General features: G+C 51.4%; 1 protein-coding gene across 1 annotated transcript in view; it reads right to left on the bottom strand.

Moving 5' to 3' along the window:
• The window catches only part of PGM2 (phosphoglucomutase 2), an 89,359-nt gene that overhangs the window by 41,804 nt on the left and 25,008 nt on the right, over positions 1-22,547 (bottom strand). The window contains exons 2-7 of the mRNA XM_073563007.1: positions 20,122-20,289; positions 17,190-17,296; positions 14,269-14,353; positions 13,046-13,129; positions 11,796-11,989; positions 7,196-7,385 (exon numbers count right to left, since the gene is read on the bottom strand). Of these exons, the coding sequence (XP_073419108.1) occupies positions 7,196-7,385; positions 11,796-11,989; positions 13,046-13,129; positions 14,269-14,353; positions 17,190-17,296; positions 20,122-20,289 (828 nt within the window). The remainder of the gene's footprint in view (positions 1-7,195; positions 7,386-11,795; positions 11,990-13,045; positions 13,130-14,268; positions 14,354-17,189; positions 17,297-20,121; positions 20,290-22,547) is intronic.

The raw sequence follows: 22,547 nt of genomic DNA, 5'->3' as shown, positions 1-22,547 counted from the left end.
AGGAAATGAGAGCAAGCCCCGCATCCAGCCCTGCCTGAAGAAACGCCAGAACGGAAGGGAGCGAAAAGCACATAGGCGCGATGTTATTGGCCTCACACCAAGTGAAATAGGCCTTCCAAGTACGGTAGTAAATTCTGGAAGATGATGTCTTCCTGGCTCGGATCATGTTATGAATTACACGACCGGAGAATCCTGCTCGTTTCAAAACCTCGGTCTCAACAGCCACGCCGTTAAATTGAGCGGCCGAGAATTGGGGTGGCAAATCGGACCTTGAGACAGCAGATCTGCCCTGTCTGGAAGCTTCCAGGGGGCGTCCGGGAACCAAGACCTTCTGGGCCAATTCGGGGTGATGAGAATGACTGGAATTCCTTCTGCTTTGATCTTCTTCAACAGCTTGGGATGAAGAGGCAGGGAAGGAAACAGGTAGGGGAGCTCGAACTGTGACCAAGGAATGGCCAGAGCGTCGGCGCCCAATGCGAGAGGATCTCGAGCTCTGGATACAAACTGTGGGACCTTCCTGTTGAGGCGAGAAGCTAGCAGATCTACGTCCGGGGTTCCCCAACGACTGCAGAGCTGAAGAAAGACCTCCGGATGTAGGGACCACTCTCCTGCCGCGAGACCCTCGCGGCTGAGAAACTCGGCGGCCCAGTTGTCTACGCCGGGAATGTGTACCGCGGAGATTGTCGGTACCGATATCTCTGCCCACTGAAGGATCTTGGACACTTCTGCCAGGGCTGAGACACTCCGTGTCCCTCCTTGGCGGTTGACATATGCCACCGCTGTGGCATTGTCTGTCTGAATCCGGACTGGCAGGCCCCTGAGGAGCCTCTCCCAGTGGACGAGAGCCAGATGGATCGCTCGTATCTCTAGGACGTTGATCGGCAGGGCTGATTCCTGAGTCGACCAACGACCCTGAACAGTGTGATGGCGGAACACTGCACCCCAGCCGAGGAGGCTGGCATCCGTTGTTACAATCTGCCAGTGAATGGGAAGAAAAGACCGACCCAAGTGGATAAGAGGTGACGTCAACCACCAGTTGAGTGACCGCTTGACCTGGCATGAAAAACGTACAGGGCGATCCAGGGACAGAGCCGACCTGTTCCACCTCGACAGAATGGCGTGCTGGAGAGGTCTGGCGTGAAATTGGGCAAAGGGAACTGCCTCTATCGCCGCCACCATCTTTCCCAGGACCCTCATAGCTGTTCGGAGGGACAGAAATCGTGTGGTCTGCAGCGATCGTACATCCTGCTGCAGGGAAAGAATCTTCTCTAATGGAAGAAAGACCCTTGACCGACGCGTGTCGAACAGTAGGCCCAGAAACACAAGACGTTGAGAAGGAATCAGACAAGACTTTTTCCTGTTGACGATCCACCCGAAATTGGAAAGGGTGTCTGGGACGATCGTCAAACTTAGGCGAGCCTGTTGAAAAGAGGAAGCTTTGATCAGAATATCGTCGAGGTACGGAAAAAGAACGAGACCTCTGATCCTCAACAAGGCCATCAGCGCAGCCATGATCTTCGTGAAGACTCTGGGTGCGGTGGCGAGACCGAAGGGCAGCGCGACGAACTGGTAATGTTCCTGGCGAATCGCAAACCGCAGGAACTTCTGATGTCCGGAGAATATGGGAACATGTAGATAGGCGTCTTGGATGTCTATTGAACACATGAATTCCTGCTCCTCCATGGAAGCGATTACCGAACGAACCGACTCCATCCGGAAGTGGCGAAGGCGTACTCTCTTGTTGAGAAGCTTGAGATCCAAGATGGGTCGGACCGCCCCGCCTTTTTTCGGCACCACAAAAAGGTTCGAATAAAATCCTGTGAACCGCTCTGAGACGGAACGGGCACAATCACCCCGGAACTGAGGAGAGAGGTGATGGCCATAAAGAACCCCGGAATCAAGGCTGGATCCTTTGGAGGACGGGATTCGAAGAAACGATTCGGTGGAAGAGAAACAAACTCTATCTTGTATCCTGACGATACAACCTCCCTGACCCAAGCATCCTCTACTGAGGCCAGCCAAACGTCCCTGAAGAAGAGAAGTCGACCTCCCAATCGGAAGGGACCCTCGGGAGTCTGACGATAGTCATGCAGATGTAGACCGTCCAGACCTGGATCTGGATGGTCTGCCCTGGGAAGAGTGGGATCGCCAGGAAGGAGTGGGTCTGAAGGAAACTTTCTATCTTGGCGCGCCTGCGGTCTTTGTTGGTTGGATGGGTTCTTCGCCGTATTGAAACGGCGGAAAGCCCGAAAGGGTCGAAACTGACGCCTTAGTGGAGGTCTGCGAGGCTTAGACTGAGGGAGAAGGGAACTCGTGCCTCCGGTGGCGTCCTTAATAATCTGGTCCAATTGGGATCCAAAGAGGCGTACTCCCTGAAAAGGCAGATTAGTAAGAGACTTCTTAGAAGACAAGTCCGCCTGCCAGGCCTTGAGCCAAATTGTACGTCGGATTGCCACAACGTTGTTTGCCGCCTGAACCGCGCAGGATGCGGCATCCAAAGAAGCAGAAAGCAGATAATCCCCCGCATGGGAAATCTGATTGGCGAGATCGGCCAATCGCTCTGGTTGTGCTTTATCTAGGATGCCCTGACGAAGATCCTCTGCCCAAGTCGCTATGGCTTTTGCTGCCCAAGACGAAGCAAAGCTTGGACATACCGCCGCTGAAGCCGCTTCGAAGGCGGACTTAGCTAGGGATTCTATAATCCTATCATTAGAATCCTTTAGAGCCGCCACGCCTGAAAGCGGGAGAACCGTGTTATTAGAAAGTCTGGACACGGGCGGGTCCACCGAGGGAGAAGCAGCCCAGTTGTCCGTGAGCTCTTTAGCAAACGGGTACAGTACGCCGAGACGCTTTCCTCTTTGAAAGCGTCTGGTCGGATCTTGTCTTTCCCTGGTAAAAATCTTTCCAAACTCGGAATGGAAAGGAAATACCCTGGAGGGTGTTTCCGCCCATCTGAACGAAACCTCCTGATCTGAGGATTTCGCAGGGGGGTCAGCAATCTCGAAGGTCTGGTGAATCGCTGCAATGAGGTTCTGCACCGTAACCTTCATGTTCGCATCCTGGTCCGAATCCAGCTCTAAAATTCCCTCAGAAGACCTGTCCGAGAACGCTTCACCTGACTCGGGAGAGGAGGCCCGGGAAGGAGGCTGCTGAGACGGACTATGCGGTGAGATGGGACGAGGGGAGGATTCCGGCTGGAGATCCTGCCTGGGTCTTTTGCGACTAACGCTGGCTGACTCAGACGGAATCTCTTGAAGCCTGCTGGACCCTGCAGAAGTGTCCAGGGGCAACTTATCCAGAGCGGCTACCAGGGACTGAGACACCCTGGTGAGGTCTGCCACTGATTGAGAAAGAGATGAAGCCCAGCCAGGAATGGGGGGGTTCACTCTCACATGGGGCCATAGATGGCTCATGGGCGGTGTCAGGCTGAATTGGATTGCTACAGTCCAGGATGAGGGGAGTGGACTGACCTGAGGGAAGTTTGCGATTGCAAGAAGAGCACACAAAGTACTTGACTAGAGTGCAGGGGGGAGCCGTAGAGCGGGCACGATCAGATTTAGAGTTAGACATAGTGATAACTGAGGTAGTGCCGGAAGGTTGGGGGACAGAAGGCAGAGGAGGGTGTCAGTATGCAGATGCAGCGCTACTCACAGTCCGGTGTCTCCAGAGACAATGCTATCCGGCTTGTCTGCAGGTCAGAGCGAAATCCGGCTGACGGGCCCAGAGAGCGATATCCGGCTGACAGAACTGCGTCTGGCTGACAGGCTGGGAAGATGGCGACCGCCTGAGAGGAATGGGAGAACGCGCGCTTCCAGGGGAAGAAGAAGGGCGGCGTTAACTGCCTGGCTGAAGGAGGCACCGCCCGCTGGCCAAGAATAAGCTGGGGTGCAAGAAGGAGGCGGTGGGAGGGCCTGGGACGGGCGGGAGAGAAGCCCGCTTAGAAGAAAGGGGCAGGGGGCGTGGCCGCGACGCAGAAGAAGGCCCGAAATGAAGCCGGGGCCTAAATTAATAGCGGCGGCCGCCTGTCAGCGCGGGGCGGCGCGGAGGTCCCGCAGCGCTGCCGCGGCAACCGCTCTGCAGAGCGCCGTTGCCATCTGCTGGGCCCAGGACTGAAGGCGGGGGGGGGGGGGGGAAACGCCGGGCAAGGCCCCTTCTGACGCCAGGGCCAGGAGTAATTGCGGCGGCCTCAGTGGCCGCTTTGAATAGATTGGAGCCGCCGAGATGCCTATCTAGGGATGAGGAGGACGTGACTCGGCCCCCATACTTACCTCCGTCTGGCAATCAATAAAGGTACCACAATATCCCACGCTGTCTGTCTTCTGTAGTGTCCGCGTCTCATCCAGGCCGACAGGCTCTGGTGGGCGAGTGGGTGGGAGACGGGGAGCGAGGACCATCTGGATCGCTGGCAAGCATCCGTGCTGAGCTCTTGGTCCTGCCGTAGAGACCTATGAGGATACGGGGTGGCAGTACACGCCGTACTCATAGTCTCTTTGTGGGAGTACAGTTGTGACTCTTCACACTGTATCCCTCCGGAACCTGAAAAGGAACGACGCACATCGAGATAGATATGGGTCTAATCAAAGACCTGTGTCCACCTCCTACTGACACTAAGCTAAACTGAGAAATTCCCTGCCGGTCGGTGGGGTGTACACTGCGGAGGAGGAGCTAACCTTTTTTCGTGCATAGTGTCAGCAGCATACACCCCATGGTCTCTGTGTCCCCCAATAAGGCGAACGAGAAAAGAAAACTTAAAAATATGAAAAAAAAAGGATAAAAATATACAAAAAAGTGAACAAATTAACATGTGATATTGCCTTGCCCAAAAGAGTCTGACCTATCAAAATATTTAACCTCATCGGTAAACACACTAAACAGAAAAAAAATTGAAAGAAATTATGTTATTTCAGTTGCCGCAACTCCATTAAAAAAATACAACAAGAAGCAATTAAACATTATATCTCCTCAAACATGGCAGCAATATCAACATCCGTTTTCCACACCTTAAACTCAAGTAATCACACAGCCCTATCAATCAAGAAATGAAAACGCTACAGGTGTCAGAAAACAGCAACAAAAATTATGAGAATGGGGGTAGAAGAATGACGGTCTGGGCCGAGCACTGCAGCTCAATTCATGTGGATGGGGCTCATGGCAGCGCAGTGCTCCCCTATAGCCGTCATTACCTACTACTCCACATTGCCATCTGGTGGACAGACACAGCAAACATAGTCACCAACAAATAGAAGGTTTACAGCAGATTTGGACTAAAACTTTTGCATCCATCTTTATTTCCACAGCTTTACACTCCAGGTACAACCCCAAGGGACAGCGTTCTGTCTACAACATGTAGGATCCTGTAATTAGTAGTGGATTGTACTTGGAATGTAAAATAAAGCTGTGGAAATAATGATGGATTATAAGGATTTAATCCGAAAGGGCTGGAAATTTGTTTTGGTCCCTATTCAAGTCCCGTTGGAAAGCTGTCAGGCTGAGTGAGCAGATCAGCTATGCCTGTTCAGAACGCTGCTCCTCACCCAGACATCACTGGAGACGTGTGGATAAGACAGGTAGGAGCCTGAAATATGTGACAGGGGGTCTTTTTGGACACCTTTCTCTGAGAACCCCTTACAGGAGGGAGGCAGGGGCGGTGACACTATATAGGGAAAAAGGTGTGCAAATTAACTCCCTTGCAGAATGAAAGAAACTGTCCACAATCACCACGTAGGAGAGGGAGTTTCCAGGTATGGGGTGTGTGCCACTCATCAGTGTGAGGCAGAGTCTGGATGGCTGGGTGCATAATCTGGCTGGTTACGACTAGAGTTAAGCAAATTTGTTTGGGTTCCCTCTTTTTTGACAAGCTATAGTGCTTACTGAATAAGCTGCAGAGGGAACCTGGCTTTCTGGATCGCGCCGGCTGATCAGCTGATAGGCGCCGCAGCTGCATGTGTGGCGGCTTTGTCACAGTCACAGCACATGCATGGAGAGCCCACAAAACAGGAGGAGCAGGAAGGGCAGACGAGGAGCAGGAAGGGCAGACGAGGAGCAGGAAGGGCAGACGAGGAGCAGGAAGGGCAGACGAGGAGCAGGAAGGGCAGACGAGGAGCAGGAAGGACAGACGAGGAGCAGGAAGGACAGACGAGGAGCAGGAAGGACAGACGAGGAGCAGGAAGGGCAGTGGAGGAGCAGGAAAGGCAGACGAGGAGCAGGAAGGGCAGACGAGGAGCAGGAAGGGCAGACGAGGAGCAGGAAGGGCAGACGAGGAGCAGGAAGGGCAGACGAGGAGCAGGAAGGGCAGACGAGGAGCAGGAAGGGCAGACGAGGAGCAGGAAGGGCAGACGAGGAGCAGGAAGGGCAGACGAGGAGCAGGAAGGGCAGACGAGGAGCAGGAAGGGCAGACGAGGAGCAGGAAGGGCAGACGAGGAGCAGGAAGGGCAGACGAGGGGCAGGAAGGGCAGACGAGGGGCAGGAAGGGCAGACGAGGAGCAGGAAGGGCAGACGAGGAGCAGGAAGGGCAGACGAGGAGCAGGAAGGGCAGACGAGGAGCAGGAAGGGCAGACGAGGAGCAGGAAGGGCAGACGAGGAGCAGGAAGGGCAGACGAGGAGCAGGAAGGGCAGACGAGGAGCAGGAAGGACAGACGAGGAGCAGGAAGGACAGACGAGGAGCAGGAAGGGCAGTGGAGGAGCAGGAAGGGCAGTGGAGGAGCAGGAAGGGCAGTGGAGGAGCAGGAAGGGCAGTGGAGGAGCAGGAAGGGCAGTGGAGGAGCAGGAAGGGCAGTGGAGGAGCAGGAAGGGCAGTGGAGGAGCAGGAAGGGCAGTGGAGGAGCAGGAAGGGCAGTGGAGGAGCAGGAAGGGCAGTGGAGGAGCAGGAAGGGCAGTGGAGGAGCAGGAAGGGCAGTGGAGGAGCAGGAAGGGCAGACAAGCAGGAAAGGGCAGACGAGGAGCAGGAAGGGCAGACGAGGAGCAGGAAGGGCAGTGGAGGAGCAGGAAGGGCAGTGGAGGAGCAGGAAGGGCAGTGGAGGAGCAGGAAGGGCAGACAAGCAGGAAGGGCAGATGAGGAGCAGGAAGGGCAGAGGGCAGAGGAGGAGCAGGAAGGGCAGAGGGCAGAGGAGGAGCAGGAAGGGCAGAGGAGGAGCAGGAAGGACAGAGGGCAGAGGAGGAGCAGAAGGAGGGGACAGAGATAAATGCTTATATATACCAGGACTCCTTTGCCCTCTTCAGGATTGGGGTATTTCACTGTAGGGAATTCCGGATCCGGGTCCTTTTGCTCAGAGACGGCGAGTGGGGGGCTGAAGCTGAAAGCCTGGAACGCAGACTGGACAAACTGGTGGCCTACGCCATGGACAGACGTGTGCACGAACTTCAGCGGGGATATTTGGTTTATGTCTCTGAAACAAAGAGGTGTGATCAGGACAAGAAATATGGCACAGAAAATACACATTTATACAGACCCTCATTAGTCCTGGGAACAGTAACTCCCAAGGACTTTAAAGGATTATTCCCATGTACTTTGTAATAACGGTGGCTATATACATTATGTATCAGTGGCATCAGACCAACATCTACGTAGACGTAAGCTTCCCGACCCCCTCTGCGGACAGATGTCGGGTGTGAGGATGATTCCAGCAGATGGATTGTAATGTGCAAGATTCTGTTCTTAAAGGAAATTCTTCCCTTCAACTATTGTTGGTATTAAAAATGACAGCTGGTCCCCAGCATCCCCATGTCCAGCACTGCGTGTCTGCCGCTGCTCCGGTGATTGTGAGCTTGTACAGTCCTCCGCTTAGCCCAATGATGGGCTACACCATATTTACCATGATACCATCAGCCTGCAAACAATCACCGAAGCAGCGGTGCAGAACCCCAGCTGGAGCCAGACTTTATTATTTATAACACAACCATGATTAATAGGTAATAAGAAAAAAGTTAAGGGAAAAACCCATTTAATCCCCTTAGTGATGGAGCCAATTTGCAGCTTAATGACAAGGCCAATTTTTACAATTCTGACCATTGTCACTTTATGAGGTTATGACTCTGGAATGCTTTAACGCAGGGGTCCCCAACCGCCGGTCCGCGGCCCAGCACCGGGCCGCTGCAGTGCCCTTGCCGGTCCGCGGACACAAGGGGAGCCAGGGGCAGTCAGTGGCGCAGCGGGGGCTGGGGCGGCGCGCAGCAGTTCTTAGCGGCCGCCAGGGAGTGATCCAAGCAGCTCCGCTGCCTGCAAGAGGGAATAGCAGGAGCGGAGCTGCAAGGACCCGTCCACTGCGTCCAGCTTCCTGCCCGCCGCCCGCGCTTCCTGTCTCTGACTGACACAGAGAGGAGAGCGCGGCTGCTGCTGTGTCAGAGCGAGGAAGCGCGGGCGGCGGGCAGGTGAGAGGAGAGAGGTGGTGTCTGTGTGTGTATGTATAATGTGTGTGTGTATGTATGTCTGTGTGTGTGTGTGTGTGTGTGTGTGTGTGTGTGTGTGTGTGTGCGCGTTGGTCTGTGTTTGTGTAGCCTGGCCCTGGAGGAGATGGGGACATGAGGAGAAGGCCATGAGGGGAGTGATGGAGAGACGGCAGTGATGGGGAGACAGCAGTGATGGGGTGAAGGCAATGATGAAGAGATGGCAGTGATGGGGTGAAGGCAATGATGGTGAGAGGGGAGTGATGGGGAGAAGGCAATGATGGGGAGAAGGCAGTGATGGATTGAAGGCAATGATGGGGAGACAGCAGTGATGGGGTGAAGGCAATGATGGGGAGAAGGCAGTGATGGGGAGAAGGCAGTGATGGGGAGAAGGCAATGATGGGGAGAGGGGAGTGATGGGGAGAAGGCAATGATGGGGAGAGGGGAGTGATGGGGTGAAGGCAATGATGGGGAGAAGGGAGTGATGGGGTGAAGGCAATGATGGGGAGAAGGCAGTGATGGGGAAAAGGCAGTGATGGGGTGAAGGCAATGATGGGGAGACAGCAGTGATGGGGTGAAGGCAATGATGGGGAGAAGGGAGTGATGGGGTGAAGGCAATGATGGGGAGAAGGGAGTGATGGGGTGAAGGCAATGATGGGGAGAAGGGAGTGATGGGGTGAAGGCAATGATGGGGAGACAGCAGTGATGGGGTGAAGGCAATGATGGGGAGAGGGGAGTGATGGGGTGAAGGCAATGATGGGGAGAAGGGAGTGATGGGGTGAAGGCAATGATGGGGAGAGGGGAGTGATGGGGTGAAGGCAATGATGGGGAGAAGGGAGTGATGGGGTGAAGGCAATGATGGGGAGAGGGGAGTGATGGGGTGAAGGCAATGATGGGGAGAGGGGAGTGATGGGGTGAAGGCAATGATGGGGAGACAGCAGTGATGGGGTGAAGGCAATGATGGGGAGAGGGGAGTGATGGGGTGAAGGCAATGATGGGGAGAAGGGAGTGATGGGGTGAAGGCAATGATGGGGAGAAGGGAGTGATGGGGTGAAGGCAATGATGGGGAGAAGGGGGTGATGGAGCACTTATTCAAAACCTATGGTGAGTTGAGTCACATTATAAATGTTATTTAATTATAAGTATGCACTGCTACACTACAACCGTGTCCATAGCCCCGCCCCCTTATGACCAAAGCCCCACCCCTGCCACACCTCCATCCCCGCCCTGCCGGGCCATGGAAGAATGGTCTTGCTTGAAACCGGTCCCTGGTGCAAAAAAGGTTGGGGACCACTGCTTTAACGGATCCCTCTGATTCTGAGGTTTTGTTTTTCGTGATATATTTTTCTTCATGTTAGTGGTAAAATGTCTTCTATATGACTTGTGTTTATTTATGAAAAAAACGGGAATATGGCGAAAATTTTGAAACTTTAGCAATTTTTAAATTTTAAAATGTTATGCCCTTAAAGCAGAGAGATCTGTCACACAAATTTCTTATTAAATAACATTTCCCACATGTCTACTTTACATCAGCACAATTTTGGAAACAAAATTTTTTTGTTAGGAAGTTATAAGGGTTAAAAGTTGACCAGCGATTTCTCATTTTTACAACAAAATTTACAAAACCATTTTTTTTTTTTTTTTTTAGGGACCACATCATATTTAAAGTCATTTTGAGGGGTCAATATGGCAGAAAATACCCAAAAATGACACCATTCTAAAAACTGGACCCCTCAAGGTACTCAAAACCACATATAAGAAGTTTATTAACCCTTTACGTGCTTCACAGGAACTGAAGCAATATGGAAAAAATTTACATTCAACTTTTTTTTGCAAAAAATTTATTTCAGAACCAATTTTTTTTTATTTTCACAAGTGCTAAAAGAGAAGATGAACCACAAAATTTGTTGTGCAGTTTCTCCTGAATACGCAGATACCCCATATGTGGGGGTAGATCACTTTTTTGGCGCACGGCAGAGCTCACAAGGGAAGGAGCGCCGTTTGATTTTTGATTTTTTCAAAGCAGAATTGGCAGGAATTGAGATCGGACGCCATGTTGCGTTTGGAGAGCCCCTGATGTGTCTGAACAGTGGAAACCCCCAACAAGTGACCCCATTTGGAAACTAGACCCCTTAAGGAACTTATCTAGATGTGTTGTGAGAACTTTGAACCTCCAAGTGCTTCACAGAAGTTTATAATGTAGAGCCGTGAAAATAAAAAAATCATTTTTTTTTTCACAAAAACAATCTTTTCGCCCCAAATTTTTATTTTCCCAAGGGTAACAGGAGAAATTAGACCCCAAAGTTGTTGTGCAAAATTGTCCTGAGTACGCCCATACCCCATATGTGGGGGTAAACCACTGTTTGGGCGCATGTCAGGGCTCGGAAGGGAGGGAGCACCATTTGACTTTTTGAACGCAAAATTGGCTGGAATCAATGGTGGCACCATGTCGCGTTTAGAGACCCCCTGATGTGCCTAAATAGTGGAAACCCATCAATTCTAGCTCCAACCCAACACACCCCTAACCTTAATTCCAACCCTAACTCTAATTCCATCCCTAACCCCAATTCCATCCCTAACCCCAATTCCATCCCTAACCCCAATTCCATCCCTAACCCCAATTCCATCCCTAACCCCAATTCCAACCCTAACCCCAATTCCAACCCTAACCCCAATTCCAACCCTAACCCCAATTCCAACCCTAACCCCAATTCCAACCCTAATGGAAAAATTAAAATTAATATATTTTCTTTATTTCATTATATTTCCCTAACTAAGGGGGTGATAAAGGGGGGGGGGGTGTTATTTACGATTTTTTTTTATTTTGATCATGTGATAGGGTTTATCACAGTGATCAAAATGTACATTGAATGAATGAATGAATGGAATCTTCCCGGACGAAGATGGCGGCACTCACCGGAGGATGCAAGAGGGCCCGAGGACCACCGGGAGGTACCGGGGGATCAGGGACCCTATTTCTCTCTCCTCTGATGTGCGATCACATCAGAGGAGAGAGAAAGTTAATGTAAAATCGCAGGTTTTTTTTTTGCGGACGCCGTTATACAATTAATAACGGCGATCGCAAAAGCAGGGTCGGTAAAAACCTACCCGAATTATGTTCTCTGGGGTCTCGGCTACCCCCAGCAGCCGAGACCCCGGAGAAAATCCGACTCTGGGGGGCGCTATACACTTTTTCCATAGCGCCGTTAATTACCGCGGTTAAAAGGCGTATCGGCGGTCATTAAGGGGTTAAGCTAGAAAAGTCACCGCCAGAATTTCTGGCAGCAGCTTGTGCCCTTCTCCCTTTTGAGTACACATGCATGCTCTGCCATACTGAGCGTCCATGAGTAGGAGGGGTGGAGCCCCTTATTGTCTCTTATTATTAGAGTGTTTCCAGCTGAGCCCCCCTTTACCTGTGGTAGCAATGTGTCTGTATGTCAGAAAAATAATCCTTGTTTATGGAGCAGTAGGGATCTTTAAGGAGGGGGCTGCCATCAATGAGAGCATCGTTCCAGGCTTGAGGCCATGGCTCCAGATTCTCCTCAATGGCAAGAGCGATACCTTTGTCATGCGGAGGAATGATCTGAGCTCCGTTCTCCCAATAAACCTACGGCAGAAATAAAAAATCAGACATAATGATACAGTGTAGCAGGATGTATAGGAGGAGGGCCAGGACCGGACTCGCTTGCTCTGAGTGTATAGCTTTAAATACAAGTCTGAGCTGGTGGGTGAATCCATACTTGGCAACTGCAGAACTAGACGTGATGGGACATTAGGGTCTTTGTCTAGGCAGAGAGGGGGCAACATTTACAGCTACACTGCTCAGTACATAGAGACAGAAGAGCGGGAATCCCTCATTTGTCTGTGCTCTTATACCAGCCAGTCTCCACCCACCAGCTCAGAGACAACTGAAAATCAGAGACAAAGACTGCAGAGCAAAAAACTGGTGACAAATACAGGATCAAGGTCATGTAATGGGCAGATTCCCCAAGTACACAAGGCACTCACCTGAGATTACAATTATGCCTTAAGGTGGCCAGAAAACCGAAGATATTCCTAATCAATAACTCATTGGGCCAACAGCTACTCATCCCAATTCCCCCATAAATATGCACGCCACACTCTGCTGAGCGTGCATATGTCTTACTAGGGAGAAGGTCAAAGAAACAGGCCCAATCCTCCTCAACCCCTGAAATCCACCACTGAGGAAGAGTGAGGACACCCCATAAAATAACATAATGGGCAATGCAATGATAAGAGATATCAAGTGGAAACAGGGAGGGGAGCATACAGTGTCCGGGGTGCGGGGGGACAATCACAGATGGAAGCAGCGTGTAGGAGAATGTACAGAGGCAGCATCAGTGCCCGCACAGGGGAGAGGACATCACACAAGAGCTGTATGGGAGGGTAAAGCAGAGTGGTGCGGCTACACTGAAGCTTGTGCAGGGAATAGCACTGGGAAATCACAAAAATACTACTTTTTTTTTTTTTAATCTCTGTCAAAAAGGGGCCCAAAATGCTAACACACTGGAGACAACATTATGCAGGATGTGAATTTTTGCTCCCGGGTAGAATACGATGGGTAAAATGTAGACAGGAATAAATGATTGTGTCGTTCCTCTGGATATAATGAGCCAGGGGTGTATAGTAACACTGGTCCTACCTTGTATCCATTGTCCTGCTTAGGATTGTGAGAGGCAGTAACCATAATCCCTGCACACAGGTTAAGATGAATCACGGTATACGGCTAGAAAAGGAAAGAAATAGTTACCCGACTATACAGAGAGAAGAGCTTAAAGGGACTCTGTCGGCAGGTTTTTGCTGCCTTATCTGAGAGCAGCACAATGTAGGGAAAGAGACCCCGATTCCAGCGATGTGTCACTTAGATTACTGGGTACAGCCGTTGTGACACAATTAGAATTCCTAGATATGTACATGGTCTATTGACAGTGAGCTGCTAATCAGTGATGGGGGCGTGGTCAGACCGAGTCTCATATTGGCACCAGTCCTGGCAGTGATAATCTCCTGCCAATAAAACGCTGATTGTATTGAAACAACAGCACACGGCCTAATAAGTGACACATTGCTGAAATCAGTGTCTCAGCCCCTACATCATGCTGCCCTCAGATTACATAGCAAAAACCTGACAGATTCCCTTTAAGAAAAGATAATTTCAGCTTTCTTACAGTCAAGTTCTCAGATAAGAGTGCGGTGCTCGTACCTCCATATATCAGATTCTTTCCCACCTTCTACCAGCATTGGTGCTCTCCCTCCATCAATCCTGCTCCCGTCACACCACTGTATACGCTGCCTCTCCCTGACCTAAGAGCACTACACCCTGGTGGTGCAGGGCCCCCTCACCAGTCTGTCACCTGCTGGTTTTATCGGTTCCTTATATAATGTAAAGTCTCTTCCTGTACAGCGGTGCCTACACGACGTGCCCATGGTCATGTCTGCCATTCCCAGTATCGCCAGGCTGCAGAGAAGAGCGCCACTGCGTACGGAGAACAGAAAGCGACACAGGACTTAAAGGGAACCTGTCACCAGATTTGTCCTGCATCAACTAAAACAGAGTTGATGCCTTGAGCTTCTGAGCTCATTGATTGGCTGAATATGTGACGTCAGCGCTGCAGACAATAACAAACACTGGGAGCAGTGGCAGAGACTCGGCGCTGGACCCAAGGAGGGTGAGTAAAGCTTCGGGGCTTTTTTTTTTTTTTAAACAAACAGTCTACAGCCAGGGAACAGGGGTTTTCCGAAACCAGAAAACCCCTTTAACAGATATTAGTGGGAGGCCCAAAGTTCAGATCCCCACCGCTCAGTGATGACAACCTAGTCAAAAGACATCACTATACAGGATGTGAACGTGCCTTTAAAGGAACTTACCACGAAGGGTGTTGGCGTGATACCGGAGAAGAGGTAGACGGGGATGCCCTGACTGACGAAGGTTGTGGCAGCGAGTCTCGCAAACCTGGAGACAAAGTAGATTAAAATGTTAAACGACACAAATCAAAATCACAGACTCTGATTCATCAAAGCTTTCCCAAATCCAAAGAAATGGGCTGTATCATATGTTGGCGTAAGTGCAATGTGTAGGTGCACGTTCACACTGACCTCCGATGGAAACAGAATGAGCACATTCCCCGCAATAAGTGAATAAATCGCAACAGTACACGTAAGGCTGCGTTCACACACTGCGTTCTTGCTGCGTTTTTTTTTTTTGCAAATTTTAAGCTGCGTTTTACAGAACCAGCAAAAGCATTTCAGAAATCTCATGCACACTGGTTTTTTTCTCCTGACCGAGTTGGAAAACTGCTGCCTGTCACTTTCAGCGTTTTTTCACTCGTAGAAATCAATAAGTGAGGGCAAAAAAACGCAGCAAAAAACGCAGGAATCAGGCTTTGCTGCATGTCTGGTGCAAAAACAAACGGAAGTTGCATCATGGTTTTTTTTTTTGGGGGGGGGGGCGCTAAACTTTATCAGCATGCACAAGAGACAATAAAATGCAGCAAACACGCAATAAAAATGCAAAAATATATTCCTTTTGTAAGCCGGTTCTTTACTGGCAGGAGAGCAGGATTCTGTCAATTATTTAATCCATATGTCAAATGACTTTAAAAAACAAAACGCCAGAATAGTTTTTTTTGGTCACCTCGCCATAGACTTAAATGAAAAGTGGTCAAAATATTGTACGCACCTGTAAAATAACATCAAATCGATCAACAACAAAAAAAAAACGAGAACAGAAAAGTGAACTCCGTATAAAGAAAACCCAAAACACAACAGCAAAAATGTGGTTCTTCGCATACACACTTAGAGTTTTCTTCCTCCTTGTGTTTTTCGGTATCTTATATGTAAAAGTGAATGGCGACATTCAGATCTACAACTCCTAGCGCTACATTCACTACAAAAGAAAAAAGTTATAGCTTTTTGAAAAAAAGGGAGGAAAAAGCAAAAGTGCAAAAACGAGAATTGGCTCCAATGGGCCGGAGTTAGACTATGTGACTAAAGGCCCCGTCACACTAAGCGACTTACCAGCGATCCCGACACCGATATCAAGGTGTCAGGATGGCTAGTAAGTCGCTATGTGATCGCTGGTGAGCTGTCACACAGACAGCTTCACCAGCGATTAGCACAGCGATGCCGAGCGCCCGGCATCGCTGGCCATCCTGTAAAAAATAGAATCAAAATAAAAAATATTGTTATTCTCACCTTCCGACGTCCCGTTCAGCCATCCTGCCTCTCTCCACGCTCCGGTCCCAGTGATCCTTTGCACGAATGAACGCGAGATATCACAGTCTCGCAGGATAACAAAGTCTCGCGGTCATTCGTGCAAAGGATCACTGGGACCGGAGCGTGGAGAGAGGCGGGATGGCTGAACGGGACGTCGGAAGGTGAGAATAACTATATTTTTTATTTTTTTAATTATTTTTTACACCTGATCGCTGGTCTCTCGCCTGTCACACACAGCGATGCGTGCTGGCCAGCGGGAGACCAGCGACCAAAGAAATGTCCAGAGATTTCTTGCAGCGATCAGCGATACCGGCAGGGAGGCCGGTCACTGATCGCTGTCACACATAGCGATCTCGCTGGTGAGATCGCTGTTACGTCACAAAAGTTGTGACTCAGCAGCGATCTCGCTACTGAGATCGCTTAGTGAGATGGGGCCTTAACATTAGGACTACATGGAGGACTGTGCCGGGTTACTGTCTCCTGACCTGCAGTCATTCCACCTTGCGGCACAGGCCCCACGGGGGGCGAGTGCCTCCTCCTGCCGCAAAAAGGCCCCACGGGGACGAGCGGCTGCCTCCTGCCGCAAAAAGGCCCCACAGGGACGAGCGGCTGCCTCCTGCCACAAAAAGGCCCCACGGGGACGAGCGGCTGCCTCCTGCCACAAAAAAGGCCCCACGGGGACGAGCGGCTGCCTCCTGCCGCAAAAAGGCCCCACGGGGACGAGCGGCTGCCTCCTGCCGCAAAAAGGCCCCACGGGGACGAGCGGCTGCCTCCTGCCGCAAAAAGGCCCCACGGGGACGAGCGGCTGCCTCCTGCCGCAAAAAAGGCCCCACGGGGACGAGCGTCTGCCTCCTGCCGCAAAAAAGGCCCCACGGGGACGAGCGTCTGCCTCCTGCCGCAAAAAGGCCCCACGGGGATGAGCGTCTGCCTCCTGCCGCAAAAAGACCCCACGGGGACGAGCGTCTGCCTCCTGCCGCAAAAAGGCCCCACGGGGACGAGCGGCTGCCTCCTGCCGCAAAAAGGCCCCACGGGGACGAGCGGCTGCCTCCTGCCACAAAAAGGCCCCACGGGGACGAGCGGCTGCCTCCTGCCACAAAAAGGCCCCACGGGGACGAGCGTCTGCCTCCTGCCACAAAAAGGCCCCACGGGGACGAGCGTCTGCCTCCTGCCGCAAAAAGGCCCCACGGGGACGAGCGTCTGCCTCCTGCCGCAAAAAGGCCCCACGGGGACGAGCGTCTGCCTCCTGCCGCAAAAAGGCCCCACGGGGACGAGCGTCTGCCTCCTGCCGCAAAAAGGCCCCACGGGGACGAGCGTCTGCCTCCTGCTGCAAAAAGGCCCCACGGGGACGAGCGTCTGCCTCCTGCCGCAAAAAGGCCCCACGGGGATGAGCGTCTGCCTCCTGCCACAAAAAGGCCCCACGGGGACGAGCGGCTGCCTCCTGCCACAAAAAGGCCCCACGGGGACGAGCGGCTGCCTCCTGCCACAAAAAGGCCCCACGGGGACGAGCGGCTGCCTCCTGCGGCACTATCTGACCTGTGGTTCTGGTAATGTACACGATGACCAATGTGACATGCCTCTTACTGCTGCCTCCACTTGCTGGGTGAGCGCGGGCATCATAGCCAATCACTACTCCTCTGTCTTTCAGGTCACTGATGTTCTTCTCCAGGTATCTGCAGAAACCCTAAGGAAAAAGATAAAAAACTACTTTATTAGATCTCAAACAGCGCCTTCACCAGAAGTGTTGGAGGTTATTGTCATGTTGGAGTTTCTTCTAATGGCCTGAACCCTTTTTTATCCCATGAAATGATGATGGAGGAGCGGTGTACAGCCAGGACGTACATATGTGGGAAACTGAGCCCCGATCCCAGAGAAAGCGGCAGGCCGTGTCTCTAGTACCCCCTACAGGAGGTAGATGAATTAGAAGACTGAGGAAAATCAGCTAAATCAGGGCCTTCTCCAAAAGAAAAAGACCTATCCGGAAACAGCAGCTTCATGGCTACTTCAGTGAAGAGCTCCAAACAACTGCTTATTAACCTGCTCACCGCCGTGAGAATACAGATCGTCGGCTGTAACCGCTCCACCGACTGACACTCATTCTGTATTGGGTCCGGCTGTCAGTCAGGGCCGGAGGCGCAGCTACAGCCACCACAGTGTATATTCAGAGCGGTGACTGACCCCGCACCGACATGGCACCGTGACTGAAACCTGAACGCTGCCAGGAAGAATACTGATTGTTTTCTCCCTGCAGTGCTAGCGCCGGGCAGGTTAGAAATGATAACATGCAGATTAACCCCCATATTTACAGAGCCATGGTGTTTTTTTTTCTGATGACCGATTCCCTTTAAAGCAGTGTTTCTCAACTCCAGTCCTCAAGACCCACACACACAGGTCAAGTTTTCAGGATTTCCTTAGCATTGCACAGGTGATTTCAACACCTGCTCAAGCATTAATTCCATCACCTGTGCAATACTAAGGAAATCCTGAAAACATGACCTGTGTGTGGGTCTTGAGGACTGGAGTTGAGAAACACTGCTTTAAAGGGTGTCTGCCTCTAGGTGGCACTAGAGAGCTAGGTTTCTTTTTCTTGGCTAATTTGCATACCTTTTTCCCAGAAGGCACTGCCCGGACGATAAGTCTCCCTGACCCCGCTGGAGCTCACCAGGAGAAACTTTAGACCTACGGACACAATACACCTTCCTTCCTCGGCAGGATGCACTTTTGACCTATTCTCTAGCTTACTTAAGGGCTTAAGCTTAGTATATTTAATAAATTACTGTTTAGAAGTCGTAGATATCAGACGATTCACAAAGCTGAAGTTCAGTTTTCTTTCAGATGGTCAGTGAGCAAAAACAGAAACACGACTAGCACGGAACAGCAGAGAGCTCTGCTCCATCCAAACACCAGACACTAGATCCTGGGGAGAAATGCAAAGAGCCGGGCGGCCTGGACATTATTGTGTATCTATGGCAGAAGAAAGCGGGGAGCGCAATCCTCCACACGTGGCAAGCAGGGCACAAGCAGGGCGCATGCAATCCCCCACACGTGGTGAGCGGGGAGGGTGCAATCCCCCACCTGTGGCGAGCAGGGAGATCACCCCTTACACGTGGCGAGCAGGGCGCAATCCCCCACCTGTGGCGAGCAGGGAGATCACCCCTTACATGTGACGAGAAGGGAGATCACCCCTTACATGTGGCGAGCAGGGCGCAATCCCCCACCTGTGGCGAGCAGGGAGATCACCCCTTACATGTGGCGAGCAGGGAGATCACCCCTTACATGTGGCGAGCAGGGAGATCACCCCTTACATGTGGCGAGCAGGGCGCAATCCCCCACCTGTGGCGAGCAGGGAGATCACCCCTTACATGTGGCGAGCAGGGCGCAATCCCCCACCTGTGGCGAGCAGGGAGATCACCCCTTACATGTGGCGAGCAGGGAGATCACCCGTTACATGTGGCGAGCAGGGAGATCACCCCTTACATGTGGCGAGCAGGGAGATCACCCCTTACATGTGGCGAGCAGGGAGATCACCCCTTACATGTGGCGAGCAGGGAGATCACCCCTTACATGTGGCGAGCAGGGAGATCACCCCTTACATGTGGCGAGCAGGGAGATCACCCCTTACATGTGGCGAGCAGGGAGATCACCCCTTACATGTGGCGAGCAGGTAGATCACCCCTTACATGTGGCGAGCAGGGCGCAATGCCCCACCTGTGGCGAGCAGGGAGATCACCCCTTACACGTGGCGAGCAGGGCGCAATCCCCCACCTGTGGCGAGCAGGGAGATCACCCCTTACATGTGGCGAGCAGGGAGATCACCCCTTACCTGTGGCGAGCAGGGAGATCACCCCTTACATGTGGCGAGCAGGGAGAACACCCCTTACACGTGGCGAGCAGGGCGCAATCCCCCACCTGTGGTGAGCAAGGAGAACACCCCTTACACGTGGCGAGCAGGGCGCGCACCATCCCCCCCCACACATACACACACGTAGTGAGCACAGTCTTAGCTGTAATATACAAGGGTTTCAGGTCATTACTGCCCAAGGCTGAGCTCGCACGCCGTCGCGCTGTCCTAATACTATTACCACGTCTGCTGTCCTCAGTTACAGGAACCAGTAAGCCACTTCCCAGCGTTACCTCACACTCATTTCCTCACACTCATTTCCTGCCAATTAGGAAACTCATCTGATATAACCAATGCTGACTAGAACTAGATCCTGGCACTTAGGATCAGAGACGTCCGGCCCGGGGGATGGCACAGTAAGGAGGGTGGTATCGTCATGGGGCTCATCTCAGACCCCCTCATCAGGACATAGCACCCTACTAACCCTCTGTGACACCCCTGTATTTTAGGGAAGGCTCAATCATCAGTGTCAATCCTACAAGAGGTGCCCTATTACACCAGGTGGCTGCCAGCTCAGGAGGCCATATTAGTGACCGGTCACCATGTTATGCTGAGCAGCACACACGTACGGTGGAGACATGGTAAAAACAATCCAACAAAGTCAATACCTGAGTGGTCTGGATAATGGTCAGGTCGTTCATGTGGGATATGCCAGGCCCCATGGCCGCTCGTAGCCCCGCTGTACCGAACTCCATTCTGGAGCCAAAACATTTCTCCAGCTCCTCTTTGTTCCCGTCAGTCAGCAGCTTCTTCACCTGCTCACATGTCTTGGGATTCTGCAAAATAAGAAGCAAAACTTATTGATTTACCAAAAAGTACAAACAGATGGATGAAGTCACAACAGAAGGAAGCGGCTTCGCTCAGAGGCGGCATCGCCGTGATATTCCGGGGCAACGATCAGCGCGTGATGATGGGAATTTGAGGGGACATCCCGGCACCTCAGCACAGAGCAGGTGCATTACTATACTCACTGGTCGCCATCATCTCCAGTTTCCGGCATGGCTCCTCAAATCACTCACGTCATGTCACCTCACATCATCAGGGCTTGTGTGTGAACTGGAGGTTACTGATACAATGTGTGACTGTGGAGTGTCACATCAAGACGTATTGCAAAATTGATGTCCAGATGACATAAACCCCGGTGTGATCCAGAATCGCAATCACGTGAGAAGAGGACCGGAACCGCGCTGGAAACTGGAGAAGACGGCGATCACACAGTACTTTACTGAACCTGCCTGCACACATGTAGAAAGGTTCAGGGAATAAATCTGCTGTCAGGAGATCGATATAATGGCAGGACACGACGCCGTCACTTTCTGGCACGGTCACAGACATTATACAGACGTGCTGGTACTACTTGTGCACCACCAACACTTCTGTCCTAACTGCCAGGGAGAGAAAGACAGTGACCCGGATCCCTCACAGCACTGATATGACAGCTTCTCCGCACAGAAACGGAGCCAAAATCCTGAGCATGTGAACAGGACCTTACCGGCTATGCAGCTAGAAGTACTGAGGCTCTGTAGAACCCCGGAGCTGTGGCGAGGCTCCCGTGCACTTCTATGGGCCCTCATGTTATTATTTCTACACCGTGAGGTCAAATCATCTGTTTGTTCCAGAAAGTTGGGGTAAAACGGCTTGAAATGTCACCACTTTTTCATCCTAATAGGTGTAAACTAAGACAGAGACGTCCTCCAGCCCATGCCTCCATGAATCTGGCACATCTTACCCCAGATCAAGACTGACATATAACATGACCGTCTTATGGAATCGGCTCTAAGCGCCAATCTAAAGAATAAATGGTGACTGGTATTCTCCCCAAAAATAGAATATGGTATAAAATGTGCATGCAGTGAGCGCTATATGGCTGCAGAGTGCCTGCCACTTCCCTCTGATATCTTAGAGGGCTGGCAGCTGTTTTGGAATCTACTTCTTCCAAAAACAGCACCACTCCTGTTCACAGGTTGTGCTTGGTATTGCAGCTTATCCCAAATCAAGGAAACACAGCGGAGATGTAATACCAGTCACATCCCCTGTACAAGAGTGGCGCTGTTTCGGAATGAAAAAAAAGTGTCACATTTTCTAATATATTTTCTAAAGCAGACCCCCCCCTCAAATGTCTGACAACAGACACTGGCCCCAGTCAGTGGCCACACAACAGCCACAGAACATTGTGTATGTGGGGAATACATCGTAACCGTTCTCTCGGTGTGTCCTGTGCTGACACCGTCTCCGGCCATCGCCATTAATAGTTGAAGGGCAAGAAACAAGCCGAGCTCCTCTCAGATGATTTATCACCACATGAAAGCTCAGCTCTTCTTTAATGGGGTTTTGAGGTTATAAATGAGCACAAAGGAGACGAGTAAGGGCATGTGCACACGGTGCGGATTCTGCTGCGGATCTGCAAGCATTGTACAGTACAATGTTAATGAATGGAATTTAAAAACCGCAGTGTACATGCTGCGGATTTTTCCACGCGGATTTGCTGCGGTTTTAAATCCGCAGCATGTCAATTCTTTCTGCAGATTCCAGAGCGGGTTGACACCTGTTCCATTGTCCAGGTGTCAATCCGCAGGGGCAAACCGCAGGCAAATCCGCAGGTCATTTTACCTGCGGATTTACCTGCAAATCTGCGCGGAAAAATCCGCAGCACAATCTGCACTGTGTGCACTCACCCTAGCTACAAACTGTAACAGAAAGAGCTCACTGATGAATTCTCAGTTACCTCAATATGCAGCCAGCAGTAGAATATACAGCACAGTACAAAATTATTAATAAAACCCTATTGCAAATATTATTTTTAGTCTCAAAGAAAAGTATTTAAGTAAGAAAAAAAAAAACGTCTGCAGATCACACCTGAGGAGGGCGTAGATGCTGTCCCCAAGGAATCGTCTGCAGATCAGATCTGGGGGGGGCGGTGTAGATGTCGTCCCCAAGGAATCGTCTGCAGGTCAGATCAGAGGGGGGTGTAGATGCCTTCCCCAAGGAATCGTCTGCAGATCCCATCTGAGGAGGGCGTAGATGTCGTCCCCAG

Source organism: Dendrobates tinctorius, unplaced genomic scaffold, assembly GCF_039654945.1.
Source record: "Dendrobates tinctorius isolate UK_male_01 unplaced genomic scaffold, ASM3965494v1 ptg000376l, whole genome shotgun sequence".
Taxonomy (NCBI): domain Eukaryota; kingdom Metazoa; phylum Chordata; class Amphibia; order Anura; family Dendrobatidae; genus Dendrobates; species Dendrobates tinctorius.
The sequence above is the reverse complement of the archived record's forward strand: the minus strand, read 5'-3'. Positions and strand labels throughout refer to the sequence as shown.